This window comes from Falco biarmicus, chromosome Z (assembly GCF_023638135.1).
Source record: "Falco biarmicus isolate bFalBia1 chromosome Z, bFalBia1.pri, whole genome shotgun sequence".
NCBI classification, from domain to species: domain Eukaryota; kingdom Metazoa; phylum Chordata; class Aves; order Falconiformes; family Falconidae; genus Falco; species Falco biarmicus.
The window spans coordinates 60252022-60270877 of NC_079311.1; the positions used below are offsets into that span (position 1 = coordinate 60252022).

Genomic DNA, 18856 nt, shown 5'->3' on the forward strand with positions numbered 1-18856 from the left:
ATTCCTATGTGGCCTGTGCCTTTTTCCACATGCTGTAAACGACCTTCTTCTGTTTGAGTTTTGCCAGAAGCTCCTTGCTCTTCCATGCAGGCCTCCTGTCCCCTTTGCGCAGTTTCCTACTCATGGGGTTGTACGTGTCTTGAGCTTGGAGTAAGTGATGCTGGAGTAATAGCCATGGACCCCCCTACTTCTAGAGGCCTAACCCAAGGGCATCCTCCAAGTAGGTCCTTGGAGAGGCCGGAGTTAGCTGTCCTGAAGTCCAGGGTTGCAGTCGTACTTGTTGCCCTGCATCCTCCGTGCAGGACCCTGAACTCCACCATCTTGTGGTCACTGCATCCAAGGCTGCCCCCAGCCTTCACATCTCCAACCAGTCCTTCTTTGTTTGGTAGTACAAGGTCCAGCAGCACACTTGGCCTCGTTGGCTCCTCCACCACCTGGGTCACAAAGTTACCGTCAGTGATTTGTAGGAACCTCCTGAACTGTGTGTGCCTAGCTGTGTTGTCTTTCCAGCAGAGTCTGGAAAGATGGCAGTTGACTGGAAGCTGGCATATGTCCCAATTTTCAAGAAGGATAAGAAGGAAGACCCTGGTAATTACAGACTTGTCAGTCTTGCTTCAGTGCCTGGTGAAATTATGGAGAAGGTTATTCTGAGAATTACTGAAAAACACTTGAGAGACAATGCAGTCATTGGTCAGAGCCAGCACAGCTTCATGAGGGGAAAGTCCTGCCTCACTAACTTAAATTTCCTTTCATGACAAGGTCACCCTTGTCATGCCAAAAGTTTGTAAGGGATTCTGGGGTCTGGGCTGGGGTGTATGGCCAGCTGAGAGTCTGTGCTGGTGTTTGAGGAAGCCACGAGTGTGGAGGTTGCTTGTGACGTGAATGTATGAGTGCATGAATCTTTAGTGAATGTCACACTGGGCTGAATGACAAACAGGAGGAACCCTATGTACCAGGTAAGAGAACCCCAGATCCAGGCATGTAGATCAGAACAGGCTGGGGGTTCACTGCTCGTATCTGAGGAATCTGCAACTGGTGGTGTGCTTGGAAATCTGGAGTGAGGCATGTGCTTTCTGTAGTGAACTTAGTGCTGATCAGCTGGAGAGGAGGAACGGAATATGACTGTGTACCTGCATTGTGTGTAGTTCTGACAGTGTTATGTGGGGATGTTGTCAAAGGCAGTGCCCTGCCTGTGGCAGCTTATATAGCTAGTATATATCCTGGTATATGAAGGGATGCATCTATTTGTGTGCATCTGTGGGATATGCACTCAGCTTGCTAGTAGCTGAACCTGGAAACAGGAAAGCTGTATCCCATCAGCCTGGTCAGAGAGCCCTCAGAGGGCCTCAGGGTACACTAGACTAGGCTCCAGCAGTCGGAAAGTAGAGTCCCCAGGTCTCAGAATCTGCTGGAAGTGGTAGTCTTTGTAACACACCTTAACAGCTTTTGTCCCCCAGCCCCTTCTGACATTCTTAGGATTCCAGGATGCACAGGCCCTGCTACAAATCACTGATGGAGTCTCACTTCTTCCAGAAGGCACAGGCCCTTACCTAGACACTGGTTCTTTTACACAATCATCATTACGTGCACAGTAGACAGCAAGTGTAACACCATATAGATGGCCAGCTAGCATAAAATGGAACCTAAACAATTTAGAAATCTCAATCAGAAGTATCTTTTACATAAGGTACATAATTAGTACCTTATATTAATGTCATATATCATATATGCTGTTGGCTAACACCTTTGATCATGTAGCTCGAGTGAGCTTTCTGCTTGGTTCCTTTATTCATAAGCATGTATGCATGTTCCAGTCATTACCAGCACTGCAAACTGTTTGGACAAAGTGTCATTTCAAGGATAAGTGTTTTGAATTCATTGTTAAAATATTTTCTAGTCTGACAGTCCATCTTTATACGCTAGTACAGGTAATATTACTATTACTTTTTACAGTATTATGGGAGGGCTGCTGGAGTGCTTCTGGAATGCTTGCTGGAGATTGTAAACAGTCGTCAGTCTAACAAGCAGCTGCTTATCAGTTATGCTTTCAAGGTTATTACTACTTTAGTCACAGAGCTACAATAATCATGCTTTTTTTTTTTTTTTCTTTTGTAGCATCGGCCTGGTCTGCAGTGCATAATATATAGGAAAGTTTGTTCAGTAGCTTTTTGATACTCCATTGTAGGTTTTGTGTGGATCACATCAGGGTCACCAAATGCTGTGACGCAAGTCGAGGTGGACTGAAAAAACACTATGTCTGCGTGGCAGGGTTCGGACAAAATGGCCTTTATTGTTTATACAAACTATTTATATATCTTAGACAGTGCAGGTGTCAGACCCTGACAGGTTTTTGTGTCCTTCTTCTGGCTTGCTATTTGCTGTTGCTGTAGGTGCCTGTGTGCTGCGGTTCTAAGTTCTGGTTCTTCTCATCCTGTTTACATACCTGACAATTTGTGGCTGTCTTAAAGGTACACGACTAAGTCTTTGAACTCAACTGACTTGTCTGCAGACCTGCTGCAGACCCCAACAATTCCCCCTTTTTGTTTTTGAACAGCTAGTACCAGGTTTGTCATGTTCTGTGGGGCCCTTGCAAACATGAGGGCAACCAAGGCAATAGCAAACAAGCAATAATGCCAATTGAGTGAATGGATGCCAAAAAGGCTGATATTTTCTCAGATTTTGGTAACATGTTGCTGCAATGGGGCACCTAAAAACCATGCAGCACATACCATCAAAATCCTCACAGCCATGTTCTTGAGCCAACAACAAAAAGCCAATAGTTGTTCTGTTTTGTATGTAATAATGGCAAATTTGACTCACATTCTTAACTGCCTAACAAGCAAGGTGATTTAACTCTTCAATGCTTTCCCTGCTGTTACTCCAGATAAGAGAAGAACCGCTGCAATACATTCCCATCAGTTCCATAAATCAACTACATCATTACATGCTTCATCCAAAGTTATATGGCATTTAAGAGCATTATGCTTATCAGCATGGTCACGTATTGATTTATGTTGGTGCCATGGTCCCTTCATAGCCTCCTACTACATTAGCATCTACATAAAGACAACTATAGACATTCAAAGTGCAAACATTATTGACTTCTTTTGGCTTAACAATATACAGAGGTAATCAATTATCCCAAATATCAAGGCTTTCAGTAAGATTCTTCATTCCCTGCATACATTCACTTTTTTGCAACAATGTCTGCAAGTCAGTTTCGAGGAAGGGCACACCAAACACAGACTGGTTCAGTAAGGAGGCCACACATCAGTTGTTGGGTTGACTGGCGGCAGCAGCACTCCGACGATCCGGCACGCTAAGCTCAGGCCGTACACAGTGAGCAGGCATCCATCGTGGGCCTTCATCTGTAGAAACACAAGCATAACCTCTCCCCCAAGTTAACAATTCATGCGGTCCTGACCAATGCTCGGTACGGGGGTCTTTCACACGTACTAGGACACCTTTGTGCTTTTGCTGCTTGTCGCCAATTGACACAAAATGTCGTATGATCGGAGGCACCACATGGTTGACAGAGATTTTCAGAAAGTTCAAAACATAACATGCTTTCTCTAATCATGTCTCTGGGGTCATTCCCTTCATTCCCCCATTCTCTCCCCCCCCCCCTTTTCTTTTTTTGATAGCAAAATACATTTCAACCGCTGTAATACACTAGATTATAAACAGCTTTTCTGCGTGACAGAACACAGTCACCCTGTACTGTGAAACAGTTTCTGGGAAGTCCTGTACTACTTTCCAAGCAAATGGTGTGTGAACGTGAGGATTACCAGCAGCCACATCTCCCCTTACAATAGCATATGCATGCGGTGCATCGGTGGAAGGAGTAGGAAGATCAAGGAGCGGTCCGCCTATCTGTTCTACTAAATCTCAGTTCCCGTCTCTTAATGCCCCATCTCTTACAGCCTGTCAAAATCACCGAGGGTCGTGTGACATTACCGTACCATTGGAAATTGGATTTTTACCACTTCAACTTCTTCATTGCCTGTGACTGATAATGTCGTAGCGGGACCCCAATCCAGGTTTTCGCCATTTCCATCCTGTGCGGGCAGGGCCGGAGCCGAGGGAGGAAGGAGTGTGGGCTGGCACAAATGCTGAGGGGAGTCAGGGGGGCTGGGATCGGTCCGCCAAGGTTTCTGCTTGTCAGAATCGGAATCGGTATTGAGTATAAGTCGATGCAGTTGGAGAGATTTAGGGGATTCGGGGCATTGGGGAGTGACATCTGGTAAGGGACACAGACTCTTCCCCTCTCCCACCCCGTCATCCTCTTGTCTGTATTCTGAAGGGGGATACAGGGGAGGTTTGAATGATACACCCTGATTCGCATTTTGCTGACTTGGCAAGCCCCATTTGTGTCTTGCGGATTTTTGAAGCCCCCTGCAACATGTCTAACCAGTCCCCATGTAAGCAAAAGCCCTGATGCCTCTTTCTCCCCTTTCTCTAGAGCTTCTGACAGTGTTGATCCTAAATTGTCCCAGGTCGACACACTAAGAGCAGTCACAGGGGACACTTCCATTCTACGTGTTTTGGCCCACAATAATGTATTTTTTAACCGGAGCCCATGTAAAGTATTTCCACGCTTCTCTAATACTAACTTCCACATTGATAGCGCTATAGTATCTTTAGATGGCTTACTCCCCATGCTGTCCCTGGTGGCTCACCTTACCGGTGTCACGTTCTCCCGGGATCTCGCAGCCGCTCGCTGCGCTACTCCGCTTCACCAGGCTCTGCCTCCCCAGCAACCCGCTTGGTCACAGTTTCAGGGTCGCTCCTGACACCCCTTACCGGGGTCACATCAGCACAGTCTCAGGGTCTCTTTTTGATACCCTTTACTGGGATCACATCGGTACGTCGGGGTCACCAAATGTGGTGATACAAGTCATGGTGGACTGAAAAAACACTATGTCTGCGTGGCAGGGTTCGGACAAAATGGCCTTTACTGTTTATACAAACTATTTATATATCTTAGACAGTGCAGGTGTCAGACCCTGACAGGTTTTTGTGTCCTTCTTCTTGCTTGCTATTTGCTGTTGCTGTAGGTGCCTGTATGCTGCAGTTCTAAGTTCTGGTTCTTCACACCCAATTTATATACCTGACAATTTGTGGCTGTCTTAAAGGTACACGACTAAGTCTTTGAACTCAACTGACTTGTCTGCAGACCTGCTGCAGACCCCAACAGTTTTGTATCTTATGTTTGAAGCAGAAGATTGTAAGACTCTTGATGGTTGTCTAGTTTTTGTAGGAGTTCTCATATAAGGCTTTTTCCTTTTTTATCACAAAAAGCCCCAATGTAAGGAACAGCAATATTAATTATCTTTAACTGGCTTCACAGAATCATAGAATCATGTAGGTTGAAGAGACCCTTAGGATCATCAAGTTCAACCCTTTACTTAGCACTGCCAAGTCTGCTGCTAAACCATGCCCCTAAGCACCATTTCAACACCAGGGATGGTGACCCAACCACTTCCCTGGGCAGCCTGTTCCAATGCTTGACATACTTTCAGTGAAGATTTTTTCCTTAATATCCAATCTAAACCTCCCCTGCTGCAACTTGAGCCTTTTTCCTCTTGTCCTGTTGCTTGTTACTTGAGCGAAGACATCAACACCACCTTGCTACAACCACCTTTCATGTAGTTATAGTGATAAGGTGTCCCCTGACCCTCCTTTTCTGCAGATTAAACACCCTGGTACCCTTAGCTACTCCTTGTGAGACTTAGGCTCTAGACCCTTCCCCAGCCCTGTTGCCCTTCCCTGGACACGCTGCAGCCCCTCTACGTCCCTCCTGCAGTGAGGGGCCCAAACCTGAACACAGGGTTCGAGGTGCAGCCTCACCAGTGCCCAGTGCAGGGGGACAGTCCCTTCCCTTGCCCTGCTGGCCACACTGCTCCTGACACAAGCCAGGGTGCTGCTGGCCTCCTTGGCCACCTGGGCACACTGCTGGCTCATGCCCAGCCGGCTGCCGACCAGCACCCCCAGGCCCTTTCCCACCAGGCCCTTTCCAGCCGCTCTGCCCCAGCCTGTAGCGCTGTGTGGGGCTGGTGTGACCCAGGTGCAGGACCCGGCACGCAGCCTTCTTGAACCTCATCCAGCTGGCCTCGGCCCATCGATCCGGCATGTCCAGACCCCTCTGCAGAGCCTCCTGCCCTCCCGCAGATCAATGCTGCTGCCCAGCTTGGTGTCTTCTGCAAGCTTACTGAGGGTGCACTCGATCCCCTCGTCCAGAGCGCCGATAAAGATACTGAACAGAGCTGGCCCCAGTAGTGAGCCCTGGGGAACACCACTGGTGACAGGCTGCCAGCTGGATGTAACTGCATTCCCCATCACTCTTTGGGCACGGCCATCCAGCCAGCTTGTAACCCAGAGCAGAGCACATCCATCCAGGCCAGAGCAGCCAGTTTCCCCAGGAGAATGCTGTGGGAGCTGGTGTCAAAGGCTTTACTAATGTCCAGGCAGACAACATCCGCAGCCTTTGCCTCATCCACTGGGTGGGTCATGTTGTTGTAGAAGGAAATCAGGTTGGCCAAAGAGGACCTGACTTTCATAAACCTGTGCTGGCTGGGCCTGATCCCCTGGCTGTCCTGCACATGCCACATGATGGCACTCAGGCTTATCTGCTCCGTAACCTTCCCTGGCACTGAGGCCAGGCTGACAGGGCTGTAGTTTCCCAGATCTTCCTGCCCTTCTTGTAGATGCGTATCACACTGACTGGGGCCAGACTCTTCCGGGACCTCTCAAGTTTGCCAGGACTGTTGGTAAATGATGGAGAGCGGCTTGGCGAGCTCCTCTGCCAGCTCCCTCAGTACCCTGGGGTGGGTCCCATCTGGCCCCATAGACTTGTGGATGTGTAAGTGGAGCATCAGGTCACTAACTTTCCTCCTGGACTGTGGGGACTTCGTTCTGCTCCTCCTCACCGCTGTCTTCCAGCTCAGGGGGCTGGGTACCCTGAGGGCAGCTGGTCTTGCTGTTAAAGACTGAGGCAAAGGCAGCATGAAGCACCTCAGCCTTTTCCCCATCCTTTGTGGCAGTGTTACCCCCAACATCCAATAAAGGGTGGAGATTATCCTGGGCCCTCCTTTTGTTTCTGATGTATCTGTAAAAATGTTTTTTGCTATCTTTTACAGCAGTGGACAGCCTGAGTTCTAGCTGGGCTTTCATGTCTCTAATCTTCGCCCTACATAACCTCACGACATCCTTACAGTCCTGCAGAGTTGCCTGTTGCTTCTTCCAGAGGTGCTAAAGCCCCGCCGAGTTCCAGCCAAAGCTCTGTTCAGCCAGGCTGGTCTTCTCCCCCACCAGCTCATCTTTCAGCACATGGGAACAGCCTGCTCCTGCACCTTTAAGAGTTCCTTCCTGAAGAACGCCCAGCCTTCCTGGACCCCTTGGCCCTTCAGAACGATCCTCCAAGGGACTCTGTCAACCAGGCTCTCAAAGAGGCAAAGCTGGGCCCTCTGGAAGTCCAGTGTAGCCATTCTGCTGACCACCCATCCTGACTTCTCTGAGAACTGAAAACTCTATCCATGCTCGCTAAGCCCAAGATGTCCTGTGACCACCACATCCCCCACCAGCGCTTCCCTGTGTGCAAACAGCAGGCCCAGCGGGACATCTCCCCTGGCTGGCTCACTGACAGCTGTCAGGCAGGCATCTGCCGCACACTCAGGAGCCTCCTGGACTGTTTCCTATCCGCTGTGCTGTATTTCCAGCAGACAGTGGTAGGTTTAAGTCCCCCACGAGGACAGGGGCTAGTGACCTTGAGACTTCTCCCAGTTGCTTGTAGAACGTTTCATCTGCCTCTTCGTCCTGGTTGGGTGGTCTGTAACAGACTCCCACCACGATGTCCACCTTGTTGGCCCTCTGCCTGGTCCTCACCCACAAACACTCAACCCTACTGTCCCATCATTCAGCTCCAGGCAGTGGAAACACTCCCTGACATACAGAGCTACCCCACTGCCTCTCCTTCGCTTGTCCCTTCTGAAGAGTTTATAGCAGGGGTCCTCAAACTTTTTAGCCAGGGGGCCGGCACACGGATGCAGTGGCAGGCAGTCATCTGCGGCTGCTTGGTTCCCCCCCCCCATAACTCCTGGGGGGGGGCGGGGGGTGTCTGTAAATACCAGGGGCTGGATTGAGGACCCTGGTAGGCCGTATCCGGCCCACGGGCCATAGTTTGAGGACCCCTGGATTATAGCCATCCCTTGCAGCACTCCAGTCATGCGAGTTTCCCCCCATGTTTCCGTGATGGTGACTATGTCATGGTCTTCCTGCTGCACGATGGCTTCCAGCTCCTCCTGTTTGTTGCCCGTGCTTCGGGCACTGGCATAGATGCACTTCGGCTGTGCCATCGATCTCACCTCCAGGCCTGGCATCCCACCCGCAGGCTCATCTCTGATGAGCTCGGGTTTATTCCCTTCCCGCTTTGAGTCGGGTTTAAAGCTGTCTCGACGAGCCCTGCTAACTCCTGACCAGGGATCCTTTTCCCCCTCTGAGGCAGGTGAACCCCAGCTGTGGCCAGCAGGCCTGCTGCCGTGTGAACTGACCCACGTCAGCCCCCCCGAGATCTGGCCATTGACACCAGGCCCAGAGCCAGTGCTGATCTGTGGGACCTTGCGGTGACACAGCCCCTCGCTCCCTGCGGCCGGCAGGACAGAAGGAAGCACCACCTGTGCTCCCGATCCCTCCCTCAGCCCCGAGGTCTCTCTCCGTCGCCCTCAGACTTCTTGGCGTTGGAGTTCATCGCTGCCCCTTGGAAGCCCAGCAGTGGGCAGTGATCAGAGGGCTGTACCGGGCAGGGGGTGTCCTGGTGACGTCCCTTACCCAGCCCCAGGGAGGCCAGCAGGCTGCCCAGGGGCTGGGTCCAGCCGGCATACGGCCCCTCTGTTCCTCTCAGAGTGGAGTTGCCGATGACAACCACCTTTCAGTTCTTCCTAGCAGAGCTGGTCACCATGCGTGGGGTTGGCAGCTCCTCCAACCCGGACGAGTTTTTGCCCACGTCGACACTTTCCTGACCCTCAGGCTCCAGAGCCGCACACCTGCTGTACAGGGGCACCTGGGAAGGTGGAGCAGGCCAGCAGTGACTCGCCTGCTGTCCCCAGCAGGGACCTGTTTCCATTCCTCCTGATCACTCGGGGCCCTTCCTTCTGCCTGGAGGCGAGCAGGCAGGGGACCCTCCCGCTTCCAGTGGTGACGTGTCCCTGCGGTGCATTTGTCTCAGCGATGGTAGAGCGTCTCCACCGGTCTGCCTCCCTCTCACAGTCCCTAATACTCCTGAACCTTTCTGCTTCCCCTTTCAGCTCTGCCACCAGGCTGAGCAGCTCGGCCACCCAGTCACCCCTCACACTGGTGTCACCCCTGCTGCCCTCCAGCAGCAGTGACCGGCGCAGGCAGCCGAGTGGCCCGTGACGTGGGCAGCTGTGTGCTGACATGGGAGCTCCGGCTGGGTCACCACACACCTCCTGGCACTGGCCTTTGGCCAAGCAGAAGCCATGAGTGGCTAGGTTTCTTCTGGGGGGGTGATGACAGCTGCTGGAGCTCAGCTCTCTGGGACATCAAGGGGACGGTGCCCCCACTGTGCTGCTCCTGTGCCAACAGCCACACTGTGCACTGTTTGCCTGCTTGGGCCACTCGCGCTATGTGGGGTTGCATGTGCAGGTGCTCGGCTGCCTTTGGTTGTCTTCGTCCTACAGCACTGAATAATCTTTCTTAGGATGAAAATCTTAAATGGCCAAACATTTCTGAGAAATGAGACCTCTCTGATATCTCGGTACTCTGTTAGGAGCTGATGTATAAGGAGGAAAAGTAATTCTGAAATGCTGGAATCAGCTGATGTTGCTGAGATATGCTGCAGTATCACACACAGAGGTGGAGTTTACTTGGGCGTAATGTTTCCTTCTTAGTGTATTCCATTTATGCATTTGAAAAGATGGTTAGAAAAGGTGCAGACAATCTGTGCAAAGTCATAATTTGCCAAGTTAGTTGTATGTAGTTGGTTCTTGCTTTGTTTTAAGGTGCTTTTATATTGAAAACATCACACTTCTCACCATTTTTTTTGTTCTTGATTTCAGTCTTACTAGGAACAAGTGGTTCTTTGTCTTACAACATTATGGAACAGGGGAATCTTTCATGTTGCATGCTTTATACAAAGAAAGAATTGTAGTTTCTCCCCCAGGTGTATTTAACAATAAAATAACATCATAGTAGTGCTATACTTACACACTTTGGTAAAGTTCAGTTGACAATTTCAGTCCAGGCAGTAGTTTTGTCCTTGGCTTGATAGCATATCTCTATCTTACACAATGATAGAGAGCTGTACAGGAAGTCAGAGATGATGGCAATTGGTGGGAATATGGAGAGGATTTAAAACAAGAAGGAAGAAAGAAAAAAGAAAAACCCGAGCTACTAAAAGCTTCTTGTAATTTCTGTTTTATAGGTAGTGACCAAGTGAACGAATTGCCAGTGGTATTTGAAACTAGATACTGTGATACATACTGGTGGAACATTTAAGCAGTAGATTATGGATCTTGAATTGGAAAATTTAATATGGTGCATAGCTTCTCTAGTTAGCCAGGTGATATAAGCCTTTGTTAAATAGAAGGCTCTGGAAGACATTACTAATAAATAACATTGTGTTTCAGAATATGAATGGTTCACTGGTAAATCCTGCGGTTCTCTTAGTAACTATTCTTACTTGTATTATGTCTGAATAATTCTAAAATTCCACGTATGTTTATGGCAAGTAGTACAGTGTAAAACCAAATAAGCATAACACTGCACCACAGAATATAGCTAACTTCTGTTTCCTACAGGTTATAAGTTTCCTACAGTTATATTGCAGGCAGCATATCAGATTTTCAGTTTATTAGTAACACTTCCTTTAAAATAACTAGATTGGTTGTTACAGAGTTAATGAAAAGATGCTTATTGGAATAGGAAACTGTTTCCCTATAATTGTCTCTTTGTTTTCTTAGCCTCCTCCAGGAAATGTGAAAATGCCTAATGTACCCAGTACCCAGCCAGCAATAATGAAACCAACAGAAGAACCAGCTGCTTACACACAAATTGCAAAGGTTTGTCTGTAACTTTCAGGTGCTAGGTTCCTTTTAATTATAGTTATTTAAATATACTTCTGGAATAATATATTTTATAAATAAGCATTGCTTTCCTGATGATTTATGAAAATTAATATTGCCTTTAAGTAAGTGGTTAATACATGAATTCATGCAATATTAGGTCAAACTTCATCCATAACTAGAGATGCTTAATTATAGAAAACAGTCTTGGAATATTTATTTTGTGTTCATATTTTTTATCAATATCTAATGATTCTTACTTTGTTCAGGAGCATGCCTTGGCCCAGGCAGAACTGCTAAAGCGTCAAGAAGAACTGGAAAGAAAAGCAGCCGAACTAGATCGCAGAGAAAGAGAAATGCAGAGTCTAAATCAGCAGGGGGGTATGCATGAAAGAAATACTTCTTTAAATTGCAGAAATTTCACTTGTTGTTAGAAACTGTTCTAGTTTTACAGTGACATGGTGAAGCTGATCAAAGAGGGGGTTTTGTAATCTCTGCAGGAAATTTTATCTCCCTTCAGACAGTGCATACAGTGAGTAAAACCTGTCCTGTCCTGTGCAGATTTTTAGTTTGGCCTCTGTTACAGGTTACTCCTTGTTATCAGCTATTTTTATTCTTGGTTAATATCTAAGTAATGCTACTGAATAGAAATAGAGCATTTTGAGAAGTAAAAGTAACTTCGTAAGTAACATCTCTTTGATTTATCTTGTCAGTATTTATAGTTGTAAGAGAACTTTCGTTTTTTTAAACATTTTCATGTCTTTTGCCATGTTACAGACATAACATTCTATGCAAACAGCAGAAAGATCTATTATTAATCTTTTATTAATTTTTCATATGACACTTTGGAACCTATAGTCAAGATCAAGTATCTCATTTGGCCACAAACTGTAAGTGTGCTGTGCAGAACCATCAGTTTTTGTGTGGCAGTTTCACAGATGAGAAGATTGACATTCCCTTAACTAGAGATACTTTTCTTTAAGTAGATCTGTGGGAATATTCCTTTTCAAAAGCAACAACTTCAGACCAAAGTTAGGAAAAAAAATTTAAAAACCACAAAACACTTTGTGCAAGGCTGACTTTCTGTGCTCTTTTCACTTTCAGTGTGTGTCTAGAATTTTATTTCCATATGTGCTGGTTTCTTTTGAATATACAGTGGTACCATTCGAGATTGCATACTTGCTTAGTAATTCAAATTCTCAGAGAATTTTATACAATAGAGTAGAACAGAATATTTTCATTTGGAACAGACCTAAAATGACCATCTAGTCGAACTGCCTGACCACTTCATGGCTGACCGAAAGTTAAAGCATATTATTAAGTCCAAATGCCTCTTGCATACTGACAGCCTCAGAGCATTGACCACCTCTCTATGAAGCCTGTTCCGGTGTTTGACCACCCTCTCGGTAAAGAAATGTTTCCTTATTTCCAGTCTAAACCTCCCCTGATGCAGCTTTGAACCATTCCTACGCGTCCTGTCACTGGATACCTGGGAGAAGAGATCAACAACTCCCTCTCCACTTCTACTCCTCAGGAAGCTGTCGGGAGCAGTCCTATGCCAGTCATTTGCTAGGATCTGGGAATGGGGAATTGGTGTTCTTCTTCTAAGGGAAAGAATCATGGTGATATTGTCCCTTCATTAAACCATTTCTATTTTTTCAGTATTTTTTCTTTTCAATCTCTCTATTAAATCTCTGTCCCTCTTCTTCCAGATAATGATTTCTTTTTGGTTATTTTTTAATTTCCTTCTCCATGTATTGCCCTCCATCTAATTTAACAAACTTACATTGATGGTCTTGATTGATTACTTTGCCAGGCTTTAGGGGCAGTTTTGTTCATCTGTTCATCTGTATCTTGGGGAACAGAACTCTGATACCCCATGCATGTTTCAGGATATTTTTAGAATGGCTGTTTGTTACTAGGTTGCAGTTGTTTACAATTAAATGCTTGAAGAATCCATGAAGAATCTAAAGATTCTTTAGGAAGGCTTAACAGAGAAGAGAGAGCTCTTAAGAAGATACTGTTTTTTTACTGGATGACTCTGTAAAAGATGCTGCAAATCAGGAATTATGTATTGTGACTGACTGAGGAGAAAAATGTACTTTTCCTTTCGATTTTTTTTTCTTTTACACACTCATTTGAACTCCTTTGGAAACACTGTGGAGTTGTCTTGATTGCAGGACAGGGTCTTTAGCAAATGCTGTAGCTATTTGGATTCAGTTTAAGATTCTGGCTGCACATCTAGGACACTGTCATCATACTTAATTGACTACAGTGCAAAGAGCTTCCAAGCTTGTAGGTCAGCTTAGATTGAAGCTTTTGGTCTTTTCTGCTCAGGTCCTGTGCAGCATTGCATTTGAGCTAATTAAATTGCGCTGCTTCCTGTTTCAGCTAGTTCAGTTGGGCATGCCTGAAAATCCCTTTCTGTGCTTGCATGGAGCTAGTTTGGGGGTGTCTGCATTCATAGTGTAGGCATGCCATTGAAGTTACATTAATAGGCCTTGGTGTGGTAACTTGGGTTGAATTAAGTAACTCTGAGCTAGGTCTTTGCTTGTCAAGATACAATCTTGGAATATGAGTACCAAAGTGTATTTAGAGAAAGACCACTTGGTTTTTGATGTCAAACTGTCTCACCAAGCTGTCTTTTAGTTCTTGGTTGAAAATTCTGAAACCTGTACTATAGCAGTGGGTAAGCACATGAAATACAGTTCTTAAATATGAACTTGAATTATTGTAAGATACCTGAATTTTTCCACAACTCTGTCTTGAAACTATCAGTCCTGAGAGAAATAACCATATACTGCAGAATGAGAGAAATAACTATATACTGCAGAATGAAGATCCGAATTATTATCAGATATTTTTCATATAAGAAATCCCAAAGTAGTCTTTAATATTGGTGGGAACATTACTTAATTACCTTCTCTATGCTCCGTCTGCCAATCCCCTGCTCTGAAAGGCTGGTAAAAATTTGGGTAGAAGAGACAGAAAACTACCAAGTGCTTTGGACCTTTTTGAGCAGAACTGACAGCTTCATCTTGTCTGAGTGGGGGAACAAATAAGAAATAATGCAAGTATGTAAGCTTTGCAAGTTTTCTGTTCTTACCAGATGAACTCCTAGTAAATATACGGTTGAAGATGGAAGAAGCAAGCAAAACTTTGTGTCAGATTTTCATATAAAGCTGCCTTTAGGTTTGTCGTTCAGCTCCACTTTTGGAACATAGTGATTAATGTATCTCTTGCATCCAGAATTTGAAATGCTATGGTAAGGGTTTGTTGCAGTTATTATCTCAGTTGAATCTCTGAGTCTGTGCGTGATACAACTTGTGTTTCCTGGAATGTATCCTCTAGCAAATCAGCACACAGGAAATCCAAATCTCTGATACTGTGTCCTTTGTGGTGTCCTCACTCCGTCACACAACTTCTTGTAACAAAAAAAGTAGCTTAGATAATTTCAGTAGCTGCATTTCTTGAGGTTTGTGCACTTTTAGGTAGAGCTTTGACTGTAAATTATATTGGCAACTAGTTCAAAGAGTTAGAGACAGCCTACTGTTAAAAATACCAGGATTCTGAGAATAAAAGAATGCTTTTCAGTCCCCAGTCTTTGTGTTCAACAAAGTGTGTGAGTACGGTGGGACTTCAGGGAAACGTGCATTTAAAAGTCAAGGAACTCTGAGAAATTGTTTATCTGACCATATTTGTTTGCTTTGTGAAGAATTATCTTTTCTTATTACTTTATAGGAGCTGTCAGGTACCTGCTTAGTCTTCTACATAGATAAAATATTGTGCTTTCCTTGATCCGTCTGCACTTCATTGTATTTTATTTCTGAAGTTTATTTTCAGTATTGTGTGAGGATTGCCAATAAAACTCTGGGGGTTTTGGTAGCCTAAGTTATCCATATGCTTGTGAAACTCATGTAAAACAATTTGAATTAAGTCAAAATGTGTATCTCTTTCTAGTATACAGAGATCAAAACTGTATTATGAAGCTCTTCTTTTTTTTCTGTTTTGCAGGTAGAAAAAATAACTGGCCACCTCTTCCTGAGAATTTTCCAGTAGGTCCTTGTTTCTACCAGGACTTTTCTGTAGACATTCCTGTAGAATTCCAGAAGACAGTAAAGATTATGTACTATTTGTGGATGTGTAAGTGTTTTTTTAAAAGAAAAAACAAAATACCTATTCAAACTTGATAGTACATACCTGCTGCTTTGGCTTTGGTAACATCTGCAATGAGAAATTGTTTAAAATCCGGAAGTCATAAGTTGAAGTGAAATCTTTTTGTTAGCTTCGATTTTAAAAGTCTTGCTCTATTTCATGGAAACTTACACAGATAAAAAGGAGGAGGATTATCCTAAGGCAGTGTGGTTCTAGTATATTGCTGTGTTCTGGTTTAAGTATCTGTGTTACTGTAAAATGAGCTTTGACCATTTATTAAATTTGAAATAATTTTACTGGTTTTAAAATCAGCGTATACATTAAGAAATATAATTCATGATTTGCATTAATAGGCTTGTGAGTTAAGAAGTAAAATATCAATTTGATTTACTATACTATACTATAAAACTAAAGTTTTATATAGTTTCATAACATTTTTATTCTATAGTGGAGACTTAATATAATTTTAGTCTGTTTTAAAAAATAGCATAAAGTAAATTAACTGAAGAATCAGTCCATGTTAAAACTGTCCTTTGTGTACACCAAGAGTGCTCTACACCATCTTTGTGGGGTTGATTTTACCTTCATTGCAGTGCTGTGTTTTGACTGGAGAACTACTGGATGAACCAAATGTACAAGTGCCACAACATTTGTTTCTTCTGTTTTGTCCAGTGTTACGAGAGCCTACTAATTACTCTGAGACTGAGAAAGTTCCAAAGACTTAGTGCTTTTATGCCTTTAATGTATTTTTAGCATACTAAGGGAATGTGAATTTCAGAATTTTTCTACATTTTTTTTCAGGGCTTCAGATTTAGTTACCAGCTCTGTAATTTTACCTGTTAAATCTGGTAATTTTATTACTGTGATTGAACCATGTAGCGGAAGCACAAAACGAGCAGTCAGCATTGAATCAAGTGAATTCAACTTCATCATAATCCACAGCTTTCTGTATTCATTGCTGGGTCATTACCCTTCAAGTAAGCAACTAAATCCACTGTAGAATGTGTGACAAGTCACTCTCATATATTTGACACATTTAAGATTTCTATGAAATCTGAGATTGCATACTCCAGAATTCTAGGATAGTTACTAATTCTGGTCATTTGCAGGGCTGAGTTCTGAAAGTGCTGTATGTTTCAAACACAAGGTAAATTTGGGCAGTGAGAGCTGGAATATTGATACTGTTTTTCTTTTTCCTTCTTATGGTGAGAAATAAAGGAAGCAGCAACGTTACAGTATTTCAAAATATATAGGAGTTGTGCTTTTGTACTAACATGACATTTTCTTCTAGGTAGACGGAGGTTTTAACTGAGCCCTCTTGTTCTTTTCCTTCTTTAGCTCTAGTACTCTCTGACTTAGGGTTTACTTGGGAAGGAAGAAAGAGAATGCATAATAAAGGAAAAGAAATACAAAATCTGTTTCAGTCTAAAAATAAAGATTTGAGTCCAGAACTCTGTGCCTTAGGGCTGGCTGTTGAATCAGTACTTGTGACTCTTCTTTCCCAGGATTGTATTTTGGTTTGGCTCATTTTTCATTAGGAATGGCTCTGCTTCCTCAGCGGAGCACTTACTACCATAGCAAACCAGTCTGCTTCTACTTGCTGCTCTAGCCTACATTTTATTTCCTCTTCCAGAGCTTGCTAGGTGTTTTAAGGCCTAGGGGATCCATAATCACATTTGGATAAATACAGTACTATGTGCTCAGCACTTTGTAAAGTAGGTTAGTTTTCCTCTTCCTTTTTAGCAGTCCTAGGAACAACCTTTTCTGTTTCAGTTTTCTGTGTATTTCCAATGTTAGTAGCAATTTTATTTCCCTATTCTTGGTCTTCATGTATCTGAGGAAACTGTTTTACTGGTTTCAGATCTATATGCTCTTTATCTCATGAGAAAACAAATCTGTTTGTATTCCATGAATTCATCCATTTTTCTCTTTATTTGTATCAGAAGTCAGTTTTCTGATTCCTTGATGTGGTGCAGATTTTCTTGTTTTCCTTTGGAGAACCCTTTTTTTTGACAGACTTAGTGCTCCCATGATTTTGTGAACTACAGCAATCAATTAGCAGTGTCTTATGTCAGCTGCCAGTGTAGCTTTCCTCTTTTGTCTTGGTTTAGTGAATGTTGCTGTTTTAGTGGCTTGCAGATAGAATGGGAGTCTTCCTGGCTCTTCAGCACAGAGCACTACTTTTTAGATCGTTCTGTGCTGTTACTATTGAAATGGCCCATGTCTCTTGACCTGTATCTTAACACCAAGAATTTTTTGGCTCAGAAGCCTGTGTTTTCTAGCTGCTTTCCCCACAGTCTCATAGCAGGTACAAAATGAACAGTACTCGTTTTCAAAGAGTATTTCATATTTGAAGTTACAAAACAAAGTGCTGCTTAAACTCATGGAAAGCTTTTGTGGCATTTTGGTTTGTGGCTTTATATATCACAGAATCATGGAATGGTCAGGGTTGGAAGGGACTTCTGGAGATAATCTAGTCCAAACCTCTGCTAAAGCAGGTTCACCTAAAGTAGATCACATTCAGGCAGATTTTCAATGTCTCCAGAGAAGGAGACTCCACAACCTCCCTGGGCAGGCCATTACAGGGCTTTGTCACTGTCAAAGTAAAGAAGTTCTTCCTCATGTTCAGGTGGAACTTCCTGTGTTGCAGGTTGTGCCCTTTTCCCCTTGTCCTGTTGCTGGGCGCTACTGAAAAGAGCCTGGCCCCAGCCTCTTGACACTCGCCCTTAGGATATTTGTAGACATTGATAAGATCCCCTTTATGTCTTCTCTTCTCCAGGCTAAACAGGCCCAGGTCCCCCAGCCTTTCCTCATAAGGGGAGGTGCCTCAGCCCCCTCAGCATCTTTGTAGCCCTCTGCTGGACCCTCTCCAGTAGCTCCCCATCTCTCTTGAACTGGGGAGCCCAGAACTGGACACAGCACCCCAGATGTGGCCTCACCTTGGCAAAGTATAGAGGGGGAGTATAAACTCCCTCGACCTGCTGGCCACGGTCCTCCTGGTGTACCCCAGGATCTTACTGGCCTTCTTGGCCACCAGGGCACACTGCTGGCTCATGGGCAGCACTCCCAGATCCTTCTCTGCAGAGCTGCCTTCCAGTGGGTCAACCCCCGGCCTGTGCTAGTGGTGTGTGGGGTTGTTCTTCTCTTGGTGCAGGACCTTTGTTGAACTTCATTAGGGTCCTCTCTGCCCAACTCTGTAGCCTGTCTGGGCCTCGCTGAATGGCAGTGCAGCCTTCTAGGGTATCAGCCACTGCCACCAGTTCTGTATCATCAGCAAACTTGTCCCTTCATCTGGGTCATTGATGAGCAAGTTGAACAGGGACTGGTCCCAGTACTGACCCCTGGGCCACACCGCTGGCTACAGGCCTCCAGCCAGACTCTGTGCTGCTGGTCACAACGCCCTGGGCTCTGCCATCCATCCAGTTCTCAATCCACCTCGCTGCCCGCTCATGTAACCCACACTGCCTGGGGTTACCTATGAGGATGTTACGGGAGACAGTGTCAGAAGCCTTGCTGAGGTCAAGGTGGACAGCGTTCACGCTTGCCCTTCGTCTGGCCAGCCAGTCATTCCATGATGGGAAGCCATTAGATTGGTCAGATGTGATTTCTCTGTGGTGAATCCA

At 45.0% G+C, this 18856-nt stretch overlaps 1 protein-coding gene across 1 annotated transcript in view; it reads left to right on the forward strand.

Moving 5' to 3' along the window:
- Positions 1–18856, forward strand: part of SCAMP1 (secretory carrier membrane protein 1) — a 50645-nt gene that overhangs the window by 17823 nt on the left and 13966 nt on the right. Inside the window, exons 3-5 of the mRNA XM_056324469.1 lie at positions 10977–11075; positions 11348–11459; positions 15093–15221. Of these exons, the coding sequence (XP_056180444.1) occupies positions 10977–11075; positions 11348–11459; positions 15093–15221 (340 nt within the window). The remainder of the gene's footprint in view (positions 1–10976; positions 11076–11347; positions 11460–15092; positions 15222–18856) is intronic.